The sequence below is a fragment of the Scomber scombrus genome, chromosome 12 (assembly GCF_963691925.1).
Source record: "Scomber scombrus chromosome 12, fScoSco1.1, whole genome shotgun sequence".
In the NCBI taxonomy this organism is placed as follows: Eukaryota; Metazoa; Chordata; class Actinopteri; order Scombriformes; family Scombridae; genus Scomber; species Scomber scombrus.
Genome location: NC_084981.1, coordinates 19624124 through 19638071, shown reverse-complemented (window position 1 = coordinate 19638071; position 13948 = coordinate 19624124). Strand labels below are relative to the sequence as shown.

General features: G+C 38.5%; 1 protein-coding gene across 2 annotated transcripts in view; it reads left to right on the top strand.

Annotated features, from left to right (window-relative positions):
- The window catches only part of grid1a (glutamate receptor, ionotropic, delta 1a), a 245890-nt gene that overhangs the window by 212599 nt on the left and 19343 nt on the right, over positions 1–13948 (top strand). For both annotated transcript variants that reach the window (XM_062430181.1, XM_062430180.1), the window contains 3 exons: positions 7838–7939; positions 9807–10004; positions 11151–11481. In XM_062430181.1, coding sequence (XP_062286165.1) covers positions 7838–7939; positions 9807–10004; positions 11151–11481 — 631 coding nt within the window. The remainder of the gene's footprint in view (positions 1–7837; positions 7940–9806; positions 10005–11150; positions 11482–13948) is intronic.

Below are 13948 nucleotides of genomic sequence, written 5' to 3'. Positions count from 1 at the left end.
GTGGGTTTTTTTTAGTTAAGTGTAACAGTGATTGCATGTTGTGGTCCACTCTGACCCACACCCCTCCCATAAGAGCCATCCTCATTTTGTCCCTTTTCTCTTCTCTTTTCTTTTATCTTTTCCTCTCATCTCATCTCCTATGCTCCCATCCTCTCCTCTCCTCTCCCTTCACATCTTCACTTCTTCCATAACCCTTTCTCCCAATTTTTCAGCCCTGGTTTCCTCCCTTTCTATCATCGTTTATCTGCATTCAGTCCATTTTCTCCCCAGCCTGATGGCTCTTAGATGAGGCATCTCTCTGGTTAGAAACTGTAATGAAGACTGAAATACTATTTCCTGGATGGCTACTGTGAGTTTTCTCCACCATTCAGTGCTGCTGCAGAGTGATCGATGCTGTTGTTGTTGTTTTGGTTTCCCAGTTTGCTCTTATTGATGTGTCAGCTTGTCTCTAAGCAGATATTGCTAATGACTTCCAGCTTACAAGAAGTTCTTCATAGAGAAAAGTCAATTCATTTGAATGTAATTGTTCTTCCTAGCCAAGTGTCTTGCATGCATCATGCAGGAGTTATCTCTCAAATGTGTCCACAGTAATAATGGTGGCATTGTTACTGGGGCCTTATTTACACATTTTAGTAACATTTTTTTCTGTTTTATAGAAAAAAATTAGCATGATAATGTATGTCTATTCAATGGTGTGCACAGTCCCTATGTTGTCCTCATTCAATTTTATGGTTGTCAAAATAGGAGCCCACTCTATTCTGATTGCAGCTGCCAGCAGAAAAGCAAAATATGGCCCCTTTAAATTCAAAATGGATCTAGGATTTTTGTTGTTCATAACATGCAACTCTCATGATCTCCTAAGTAGCCAAAATGGCTTTGTAATCAGTGGCCTAAATCTGACATGCATTGTTGCCTAAGGTGACCAGATTTCTGAAATGAAAATCGGGGACATTTTCAATGCGGCGGTGAAAAATCATTAAATATTATCATCATGAAATAAAAAATGGGGAAAAGTACTTTTTCACACAAAAGGACCTGGTTAATAAATCAAAATATCAGCACCCACAAATATCATGTATCAGTAGCGCACAGCAGTGTCAAAAACACAAATGTAGAATACTAAAAAACATCTCTCTTCCAAAGTTAAGTGTCATGTGCAAAGACAGCTGCCAGACCAGTAGCTAGTAAATATCATCAAGATGTAATTAATAATAATTACCAAGTCAAAACATATGAGTATATTAATTTTATACATGACTCAGGGCATCAGCTAATCAGATGGTCTGCATTTATAACTACTACAGTCATTAGTTACCCACACAGCCCGACACAAAATACAGAAGTTAGCCTAACACACACAACTATCAACCATTGATTTATTATTAATTAATTTATTATTTTTAACAGAGTCTCATGTTCCTATGCCTACAGGAAAATCATATGTTACCAAAGCAGTCTTCCACCTCCCCCTCTTCCAAAACAGGGCCACATACAATGTCATCACCTGGTAATCTCATGCTAACGTTAACGTTACAGCGTCACTAATGACAGATATGAAAACATTGTCATAATGTTAACGTCCACTGACTTTTATAAAGTTACGTTAGGTCTTCAATTCAGATAAACAACTTACTTTAACGTTACATCACTTCTCTCTCCCTCTCACTCTCACTCACACACACACACACACACACACACACACACACACACACACACACACACACACACACACACACACAGCCAAATCTACTGCCAATTCACACAAAATAAATAAGTTCATACACAACATACCATTAATGACCGCTGGTCTTCTTTTCTTTCCTTTTTGCCGCCTCTAGATTGTTGTTGTTGACGCTGCTGCGTCTGGTCGTACGTCCTGATAACGTCTGTACGTCATACGACGTCTTCTCTGGCGATGCGTTAAATGGCTACCGTAATAACTGGTGTTTGAGTCTGCGCGCATTTTTCACCCATTCAGTGTCAAAATCGGGGACATTTTCGGGGACAGCTTTGAACGGGGACAGGTCACTCGAAACGGGGACTGTCCCCGGAAATCAGCAATTCAGTATCGGGTGCAAACACTGGCTTCAAGCTAGCATATGTGCTGCTAACTGGGACTGATTCTTAGCCTATATCCAACCCAAGTAAAAAAAACCTAGTCAAATCGAGCAGTCCTACTGTCCTTTGTCACCCTCCAACTGGTGATAGTTGGTGCATTCGGTAGTGGAAATGGGGTTCAGATTATTGTAGCTCCATGTGCTCCATGCATGCAGGCTCTACAAATCTATAGTTATTCAGTATTTGTCCTTAGTTCAACCCAATTTCTCACTGGCTCATAAAGTAGAAATGACATTGACTTCTCCCTGCCAACAATTGATCGGCAGGGGGGCTGTTGATCCAGTGATACATTTCGACACACTGAGGTTTTTTTAGCTTTTAGAAACTCACTTCATGGCGCCTATGTTTTGAAACCTCTCCTACCTGGATTTTCATCTACAGGAAGATAAAGAATGGCGCTGTGAGCCAGTAACTAGCATTTCACAAGCCAAAGAAGCAAACAAGAAAGCAATGTCATCATTATTGTATTTTACACTTGTGCATCATTATGTAGTACTAGTACATTTCCACTCTTTGTTGCTGGATCTGTGCTCTCATTAGATAATTACCCATCTCTAAAGTGATAATTAGATTTGTATTTAATTCCATTACAAGTCACTGTGAACTGTGCCAGACACCTGTTGATGCTCCATCGACATCAATAAGATTAATAAATTACATAAAGCTTCTTTGACAATATCCAATATATTAGCATAAAACTCAGTATTACACTGATCAAGTTATTTTTAAGAATATTCATTACTGTACAGCAACATTATAATGTTGTAACTTAGAACTGTACACACTGTATCACTGTTTGTGCACTGCCTTTTCTCAAAATAGTCTGCTTTAACAGTGGAGCATTAAACTGCTGTCATGCACTTGTGGTTGTTTGTACTGCCACACTGGCAAAAGTAAATCCCCTTTGAGAGGGTCAAATAATTGGCTGAAAAGTGGATGGTATTTCTCCACATCCCATAATGTATTCTTTCTCATGTGCTCCCATCCATCATAAAAAACAGCAGAGAACAAATGTTGCCGACCTTATAGGTATTCAGTTCAACTACTTGCACAGCATCACCTCCATTACCTGCCCTTTGTTGCTCTCACTTCATGAGGTAAAGTTAAAAAAAAGAACATTTTCAATTCATAAGTGGATATGATGAGTTGAAAACAGTATTACTAATTCACATTTTTTTGTGGTAACAGGCGAGTTTGCATCTGTCTTGCTGTCACATGTTCACTGTTGAACTATGAAGCATTATTTCTGAAACATACGTTTTATGTAGTGAGCTGACATTTCTCTCCCTATCTATTGCATGTATTCATTTATACGCAACATAACAATGTGTGTTGAAACAGAGTGCAAAAAGAAGATAACTCTGCCTGCTTGTATTCTGCACTGATCTATCTACTGATAAATACTCTGTGCCAAGTATATTCACGAGGAGTACACATTTTATCTAGAAGTTATATATGGTAGTTGTAAATAATGAAAAAAACTCAGAGGGAAATGTGATCATTTAGAGCTTTCATGGTACAGATTTCTTATTGCATTTTCTGAGTTAGTTTTCTATCAATCGAAGAATGAACTCCATGTCTTTTTCTTCTCAATTTTTCTTTCCTTTCTTGTCTCAATTTTTCAGGTTCTTATTCTTGTACTCTTGTTGTTGAGCATGGCAGTATAAAGTGAATCCTGCCTCATGTTGCTGTACGAGGTTATAGTGACAGACTGGCGCCATGTCTGCCCAGCTCATCTCAGGATATATCTATATCAGGACAGATACGATGCCTCTTGTCTTGACTAATTTAAATGGCCAGCTTATTTTTCGCTGTGTGTCTGGTGATATGAGATAACACCATCTGCTCCATTTGGGCTTTTTAATCTGGGATAGAGGATGCAAAGTGAAAGATGAAAAATAAACATGCACGCACATACCAACTGATATTATCACATAGATGTACAATACACATATACATGCATATTCATTATAAACATGTATATAGAATGCATTTAATAAGAATATCACATTTAGGGGACATGTGCAGAGACGCCTGACAAGACCATAAGCAGTAAATGAGGCAGGCAGTTAAAAATATTTATTTAAATTCAACACACACTTGCACATATAATCACGCACAGCCTTGTTAATTCAGCTGGTGAGGCAAAGAAAGAATAGTGGGTCGATAAGGAACTCTGTAGCATGATGGCCTTGTCAATATGTAAGCATCTAGCAGACTGAACTAGCAGAGGAAAAAGACAAGCAGAAAAGCTGCAACTAGCTCAAATTATGGCTCCATGTCCATAATGATGCAATTTAGATGGTTCCATGAAAGTGTGTTCTATAAGACTATAGAACACAATGTAATTGAGAAGTGTAATGACGCTATGACTGCATAGCTCTTATGCTTTGGCATTTACTCACCCCCATTACATCCATGACAATCACAGGGCTAACATATAGTGTAGACACAGACAATCATTCACACTCACATTCACACCTATAGGTAATTTAGAGTCACCAATTAACCTAACCTGCATGTTTTTTGGTCTGTTGGAGGAAGCCAGAGCACCTGGAGAGCTCCCACAGAGAACATACAAACCCCACACAGAAAAGGCTGCAGCCAGTTCGTGGGTTTGAACCCAGAACCTCTTGCTTTGAGGGGACAGTACTAACCACTTCACTACTGTGCCACCCATCCCTATTACAATTTAAAAAAAAAAAAAGTTATTAGGAATCATAATCATTAGCTAAATAGCTGTCCTGTTATTGCTGTGACTTTTTAAATGGTGGAGAGCAAACTTCATTAGCTCGATATTTTCCATTTTGCTGCAGGATAGTTCACAAAGCATATACAGTACACTAAGATGTAGAAGGAAACAACAGAATGTTTTGATCTCACTTTGGTAAACTCATGGTGACTGATTGCCATGCATATTTATAGGAGGACTATCTAAAACTTAAATCCTAAGTGTGTTGACACTTCAAAGAAAGGTGCAGGAAAAAGGCTAGAAAAGCCTTTTTTTAAAGAGATTTGGCGTCAACCAACAAAAATCATTTTTTCTTTCATGTATCGTAATGCTTATTTTTATATAATAAATCCTCTTCAGTAAAAACAATGCATCCTTTTTCACTGTCATGTCCTTGAAAATCTCAAATCATATTTTGTCCTCATTTGTTAAAGGAAGATACCTGTGTAATTTGTGAACATTTAAGAATAGAGCAATCATCCACAAATAATATTTTCAAATCTGGTCCTCGAGAATCACACTGTGTCCAGTTAGGTGTTACTCTTTCATATGCAGTTGGTGTGGCTTTCCTGAATGTATTGTTTGTGACCTTCTCAGCGGTGTCTTGGTGTGCAGTGTGCAAAGCTCTGAAGTAGAAGTGTTCCTCTTTAGTGTTGTTCACTTTACAGAGCAGAGATTGTTCACAGCTTTTCACTGAGGACGAAGCTGCTCATGGAGAAAATAGCCCCCTGTGAAGCAAGCAACACAGACTGACATTTTGCACATTTCCCCCCCCCCCACACACACACACACACACACACACACACACACACACACACAGGACAGTCTCACACATCCACATCCACAGATAAACAAGTAGACAAACGATTAGAGTGAGATTGTACAGTATTTACCTACAGAATTGCATCCATTACCCACATATGGATCACAATTTAATGCCATATTATACAATCGCATTTAATATGTTTCTGATCTATGTTAAGGTGCAGAAACAGTTAAGCTTTTAAGTATATAAAGACATGTAAATTAATCGGTCTACAATGAAAAGCTTCATGAGCAACTGATCTCCATTTTGTTGACTTGCACACAGTGCTTTGATAAAGACCTTTAGAATGCACATTTCATGAGTGGCATCTCATGGTGGATGAGGAGAAAATTGTTTATATTCACCCACACAAGCTTGCGGGTTATAAACATGATTCACTTGCAGTTTGCAGTGAAGCTATTCATAGCAATTGCAGTGTAACTCTTGGAACTGAGTATTTGGAGGATCATATGCTCTGCAGATGGTTTGTGATGAACAAAAGATTTGACTGATAATGAAATATTCTTCTGTTATTTCTGCCTTTCTGTCTTTCTTTCATTGCCTCACATGCCTCTTCTTCATTCACAGATGAAAGCATTTGTTGCTGCCTGGTGCATCTGTAGTAATTATTGTTTTCTCGTGGTTGTATAATCATTTGTAATTTCAAGTTTGCCTTTGTAAATGGTGTCACTGACAGAGATTTATGTTTGTTCATGTTGTTTTTCTCATTAATCTTGACTGGTAGCCAAAGGGAACAGCAGAAGAATACTAAATAGTGTTGTTGTTTGGTTTTTTTCATATCTGGTACCTTTTTTCTCTTAATATTGAATGAAATGTCCAGAGCCATCTTCTGGAGTGCCAACAGTCTTTCAGCATTTTATATAAAACTCTGCTAGCTGATGAAAGTGAGTCATGTAAGCGGCTTATTAAGATTCAGCAGGATGTAATTGTGCCCAAGTGAGACAGAAGGGCAGTTTCTCCTAGTCAAGAGTTGCCTAGTTTGAACTTAAGCTGTGACAGTGTGGCATCAGTAAAGCAGAGAATGAGTTATTCGCATAAGCAACAAAAGAAAACATTTAATAATGAAGGGTTGTGAAATGTAAATTAAATTAAGTGACTCAAAATGTTGAGCAAAATGTTTTGTTTGTTTGTTTGTTTTGATGCTTCTTGTAATTAGAAAACGTCAATGATTAAAAAATGAAAAGCTGGAACAAAAACAAAGTACACCTTAAATTGAACACTTTCAATTGAGTAATTTCACAAAGCTAAAAAGTGAAACATTTGCTGATTACAGCTTTTAATGATTATTCTCTCATTGCTGTGGAGTACACACTGTCTTTGTGGGAAAGCTATTTTGGATGAGGCTCCTGCTGAGGCGGCACGTGTTCCCTGGGATCTGAGGTGTGCTTTGGCCAGAAAGGCCTGTTGTTTGGCCTTGAGCCACGGTTCTTGTCCTGTCAGCTCAAATCTCAAAGACCCTCCAAATGATGTGTCAGATCCTTGAGAATCCTTGTCCAGCCAGCAGCACTGATTAAATATTTAACAAACATCCCTTCCACAACTTGAGACATAGCTCAAAATGTTGACAGTGTGGAAAACCAGGGATAGTTTAGATTCAAGCGTCAGACTCTGAGTCTGAAACTGATGAGTAATGTGCCAGCAATTATATCTGTATGTTTGTTTTTCATTCTGCAATTTCCACATGATGTACTACTTAAAATTCTAATTATTTAATATTTTACTTTTGCTTTTTCCCTCTCACCCTCAACCAACATCCTCACCACCACCACCTTCATCTGTATGATTAATGGTAGCTATACTGTAGATTGCTTAATAAGTGTGGAAAAACACTGCTGCATTCAGTGGTAGAGCTTAAATAGAGGGATGCTGATAGCAAGCTAATGGATGCAGCTTGTTGTCTTGGTTACCAGCTCATATGTTTATGTAGACGTCGGCTGTTGTTTGTCACAACAAATTAAATCACATAATGGTAGATAGAATGATAACTTTAGTTATAGCTCACTTCAATTATTTCCCTGTTTTCCTCACTTTATTTCCCCTACAGCACAGAATTCCTCGTTTAGTTATTTTAGTTTGTAACCTTTGCCTTTCAGTCACCTGTACTGTGATTTCCTGATGTATCTTGTTTCCTTATCCATCTAATACTTCTTTCTCCCTCTTAGTTGGCATCTTGGGACTCCACTCGCGGTTTGAATGGTAGCCTAAAGGAGAATCGGATAGAGAGTGGTATGCAAGGAGTGACTCTCAAGATTGTAACATTACTGGTAAGTTGTGGGAGTACACTGAATGTGTTAACACTTGACCTGAGTAGGCAAATAACCGAGTAAGAACACAAACATTGCAGCGTAGAGGCAAATACATCAACACATTTATGAGGTTGTTTTTTTACGCCCACTGATTAAACATCAGTTTGTGTCTCTGTGAAGTACACATTTAAACATAATACTGTGAAGGCTTTTTAAAGGAAGTCATGTTTTTTACTCATTGATTAATTCTACTTTGCCTTGCCTTAATTATTCTTTTGCATGAAGATGTTAAAGACACCTAACATGCCCTGTAAATATTTCACAATAAAAACCTTGCTTTCCAAGGAGGAGAAGTGATTATGCCCTCTGAACAGCTGGTTGGGTTTAAACGTGAAACAAATGTAGGAAGTGTTAAGTTTGCATTACAAGTGAACAGCAGCAAATGAGTATGTAAATGCAGAACGAGCAGAGCAGACCACTGGGAAGCTTCTTACTAATAACTGGAACAAAACATATGAATTTACACCGTATCCTAACAGTAAGCAATCGTCCAACTATATCACTTAACATTGGACGCTCTCTGTCCACACTGAATCTGTTAAATATGCACTTCTGTTATGTTGTGTAAACAAACCACATACCTATCAGCTGTGTATTCATCAGATCACACTGTAGACATAACCACTCAAGTAAAAGTTGGGTTATTATTTGCTACCTTTGTTTGTACTTTTTCAACGGAAAACGCATTTTATACTTTATATTTAGATGTTTCTTCGCTTGAAATGACATACAATAAAGCCAACAGTAACTTAACCAGAAACTTCCCTGGCGACCTCCATCCAATCCGATGCTACCTTTACCTTATTTAGGTTTTTGCAGTGAAATGAGGAGGTATCGTAGAGATAACTCCTCACGTGGTTCTTACCTCAGTTGAGATAAACATCTGTTCACTATGTAAGAATTTACAATAATATACAAAAGCTTCAGTCAAGATTAAATCCTAAATTCTCAGGTGGATGAAAAACTAACATAACATAAACTCTTGGTTTTGCTAACAGTCACATGCATTGTCTCTCTTGGAAGAAGGATTTTTAAGATCCTTTCCTCCTTCTTGCCCTGTGAATCTACAGAGCACCATCAAAATCAACTCTACAATCAGCACTGTGTCCTAAACTATCCACTTCTTGCAGCCTAAGTGTCTTCCCTTCTCCGCTGCACTGCTCTCTTCTCCCCTGCTCTCATTTTTTCTTCTTCACACATGATTTACCTGCGCCTTATTTATTCACATAAGTTCTGCTCAGCTCTCTCCTGGCAGTGTCACTTAATCAAGTCATTTGCCCCTGCCCACTTTAACACTCCCTCTCTCTTCCCTGTCCCTGTTTCCCTGTCTTCTTCAGCTCTCTTTACTCCTCCTTCACCCATTTAATTCTGCTCTGACACTTTCAACTCATAAAGAAGAACCATGGCTGGGTGCGATAAATTTTAAAAGGGCAATTACCACGTTGATGAACCATAGCAGTTGCCATGGCGCGGATGTGCCATGTGTCACAGGTCAACAGTTGCTGAGGAAACTATTTTATTATGATGAAGTTTTACTTAGATCACCTTAGAAGCTCTTCATAAAGGTGTCACCCCAAAGTTCTTAAGATGACTGAATGTGTCCTCGCCTCAGTCGCCAATTTGGCCCCGAGGAGATTATGATGCATTTTGATAAATGACAAGCGTGCGATAAAGCACACACATATTCTACTCTTTTCCCAACTTGAGCATGAATCTTGGTCTTCTCACACATTCACATTTCTCAGCATTATCAATATGACAGTAATGTATTCTCCGAAACCTCCTTTAACCGACAATTGCACAATTACAATTTTCATCTGTACAGGAAGAGCCTTTTGTGATGGTGGCAGAAAATATTCTGGGCCAACCCAAGAGATACAAGGGTTTCTCAATTGATGTTTTGGATGCCCTGGCCAAGATCCTGGGTTTCAAGTATGACATCTACCAAGTCGGAGACGGGAAGTATGGCTCAGCACTCCCTAATGGATCCTGGAATGGCATGATTGGAGACCTCATTGGCAAGGTTGGCGTGTTTTTTTTTTTTATCTAAGTCAATCAATGTCCAGATGTCAGCCCAAATCCTTTTTCTGGGAGTCAGGCCACATTGTCTTGTTTTGAAATGGGAGCCCAATGATAACGCGCAGTAAAGTGGAAAAGATCAGGAAAACACTGCTCAAGCCAAAAGCCTCTATCTGCAAATCATTTTTCTCCAGTGGGTGACACCCCAGATTGACTGAAGTGGGTCTGATTTCTGCCTGTTGGAGGAAAAAAGACAAAGTTTGAGAACTTCACAAAGGCTGTTGTGATAGCGTGATTTCAAATCCCTTTGATAGAGGTAGAGATTTGTACGTTTGTCATCACACTGTGGCAGAATAAAAAATAAAAGACAGATTAATATATCTGTAAGAAAAAGCTACAACTTCTGTTGAGAACTTCTGTTTTTATTCATGTCACATGCTCTCTTGCAGCTGTAAACCTACAATCTTTACACTATTGTTAATCGTAAGGAGTTGTGTGATTTAACAATGGCAAAAGGAACATCCAGTATTAAACACAACAATCCCAATATGATTACTGCCACCAGGTCCAGCATGCTTTAAATGCAATGACTGTAGGAGACTGATGCTTTTTGTTCAAAATACTTGTAGGCTGACATGAATTATGTTAGCTCAGACAAACCACATTACATTGATGACTGTATTCTTCTACAAAAAAGGAAGGAGAATACAGGCTGAAAAATAATGCAGGCTTAATTTCATGATAAACAAGAGAGCAAACAAAAGCAAGGAGAACAAGGCCTATTGATCTCCCTGGTTATTATCTTCAAAGTCAACACTGTACTGGGGATGACAGAATACAGCAGTTATATAAGGGAAGTCAAAGTTTGGTCTAATAGTGATGAAAGATCAGTGTCACCAAAATCAAAAGATTTTCTCCCTGCTCAGAACATGAAGGTGCATAGAGAAGTTGTTTGAGTAAGGAGTTGAAAATGTGAACTAATATTGAGTGTTTGTGTCATCAAAACTAACAGGTTGCTTCTTGTAGGGAGTGAACATGTGCACTTTTCCTTGCAGTGCCACTTCATGTTGGTCAAATAGAAAAAGAAACAATCCAAAGTCCTAAACATATTATGTTGATTTATAATGAGCATATGAATCTCCATCCACAGAGAGCTGACTTGGCCGTATCAGCTATTACCATCACACCAGAGCGTGAGAGTGTGGTGGATTTCAGCAAACGCTACCTGGACTATTCAGTGGGAATCCTGATGCGCAAGTCAGAGGACAAGATAAACATTTTCTCTTTGCTGGCACCATTTGACTTGGCTGTATGGGCATGTATTGCTGCAGCCATCCCTGTGGTGGGTATCATGATATTCCTGCTTAGGCGCATCCAGGCAGTGCGCTGCCACAACAATGCAGGAGGCCATCCACCGCCTTCTGTCTCCACTTCGCTTCAGAGCGCCATATGGATTGTCTACGGTGCTTTTGTGCAACAAGGTAGGTGATATTTTGAGTCTGGCCGTGACTACATGCAAGGACAGCTGTCATGTGCTGTTGAGGGCCAAGGTTAGGCAGGTTTTCATTTCAAACACAAGCCAATTTCTCATACTACTTAATACACCTTCAACCAGAAAGCTGCTAACCAATAAAGTGTGTCATTGTGAACTGAATGAAAACCTGCCTGCTTTTGACCTTCAGTGGAACATCATTGGACACCTAGTGCCAGCCATCACATTTACAAGTGCAACATTCAAGCTAAGCAGAATAAAAAAGGAAAAAAAAACATTTGAAAAGGATGAAAGATAGAAGATTGAAATGGAAACAAATCAAATAAATTAAAAATGCATGTGGATGTCGGTAAACAGCAAATGCTGATTCAGTAGTGAGTCAGTTTAAGGCACAACGCCCACCCTTGCATTTTCTAAAGGTGCCCTTGTCAAGGACAACATCCCATCTTTAGGTCTGGTGGAGATCCAGGTATGTCCAGTTTGGATAAATGACTACTTCAGCAACTGATGTTAAAGCCTGAACTGCATCTATCAAAGTCTGGCATACTGCCTATGAGCCTTTTTTAACCCAACATCTACTATATTTCAAGAGAAGCTGAATTTCATGTATTTTTTTCTGCCTCTCTTTTTTCTGCTCTTTCTGGCTCACACTTCAACATTGCCATTTTTTGTTTCAGTCAAGTGAATTGTTCTTTTTTTTTCTTGGGATGACATAGGTCACTTTGATATGGATCTGACTGCTGATGCATACTGTGCTATTGTCAGAGAGCATAAACTTGGCAACCGTATCCCCCCAATGATTTAATAATGATATGCCAAAACTTGGCTGGGTTTTGTTGTATGTTCAGTGCAGATTAAACTATACACCCACAGACATACAGACTTTCTCACTGCGTTTTTCTAATGGGGACTGCCCTTCTTTTGTTCTAAATGGAGGTCACGGAGAGGTAGGAAATAATCTGAAACTAAATTGGAGAATGGATGAGAATGACACTTTTATCTTATGATTAGAGAGTTTAATCAATTTGTTTCAAAGATGAAAGAGACTGCACCAGAGTGAACTTTTGCAGTAGGGTTAGATCCAGTTAGGTTTCAAGATGCACATTTCACATTCAATGACCTTAAGAAATCAGTCAAAGTCATGTGTAATAAAAATGACTGATGCTGGAGTGCTTTGCATCTGACAAGGCCTTCCGTTTTTTTCCCAAGCTGTCCTAAGGGTGCAGCTGTGTTGATTGTGACACTTTCAGACAAATATGTTTTCATTACATTTCACACTCCTGAATCTTTCAGATGACATTTCTGTGGCTTTACTCTTCAAAATTAGAATGTATGCTGACATTTTTCTCATGCACCTCATAAGCTGTTTTTTGGATATTTGGAGAGAAAGAGAGTCAGTATGACAGAGAGAAACTGAGATAGAAAAGCTAATGTGAGGAACCAGTCTTTCCCCCCCAAAGGGATTAAAGACATGAAGGGAAGCACGTTAAAAAGAGTGAATATTGAATGAATATAAATGAGTACTGCACTCTTTGAAAAGAATTGGATTGGGATGTGTAATAGAATATACAAGTCTGTGTGTAACATTTCAGGGTAGATGGTTTTGAATGCACTAAGCCCATGGAAACATAAATGATAAAAACTTACAGTAATTACACAAAATAAGTCAACCGCTGCATTCAGATATGAGCATTGTCCCAGAAGTGATACAAATTACAACTTGTAGCAGCTTTAACATCAAATGGTGTGTGAGATCTAAAATGTATACATTTTAAAATGAGTCAGTTTTAGTATTGAGAGTGATCCCTTACCATTAGTTGGCTCACCTATATGCTTATTAGTTCATTTAACATATTTAAAATATTATATTTTATCTCCAAAGTCATATTTTCAAACCTAGAAAAAAAGAAGAGTTTGGTGAAAACACTGTAGTAGGTTGTTATAAACGTGCAGAAAAGACACCGAAATCCTTCTTAGATGAGAAAGTGTAACGTCAGAAAACCCCCTCCTACCCCCACACCCTAACACACTTGAACACATGCACACACACGCACACACAATGTCATTTTCAGTTTTCTCATTGAGGTCACCAATCTCCTAAAGGCTTATTTGAAATGCTGGAAATAATCCCTGTCACTCAGAATGTGCTGTATTAATTTAAAAAGCCTTTATTTTTTTGGCTCTCTTGTAATATAAGAAGTAATTGAAATAATAAAATTGGGCAACAAGACCTGATAATAAAGCATGCCTACACATTTTGGCAGCATTACCTTACTTTAACACTGGCTTGACATCACATATACAAAATGTGTTCTTTAAATGGGATTTCATTGCATGTCATTTATTGGTAGGATAAGATGAGAGCTGCAACAATTAGTCATTTAGTTGTTTGAAAGAAATGTAATCAAACAATTGACTCCAGGTTCTCCAATGGGAGAAACTGATGGCTTTCTTGG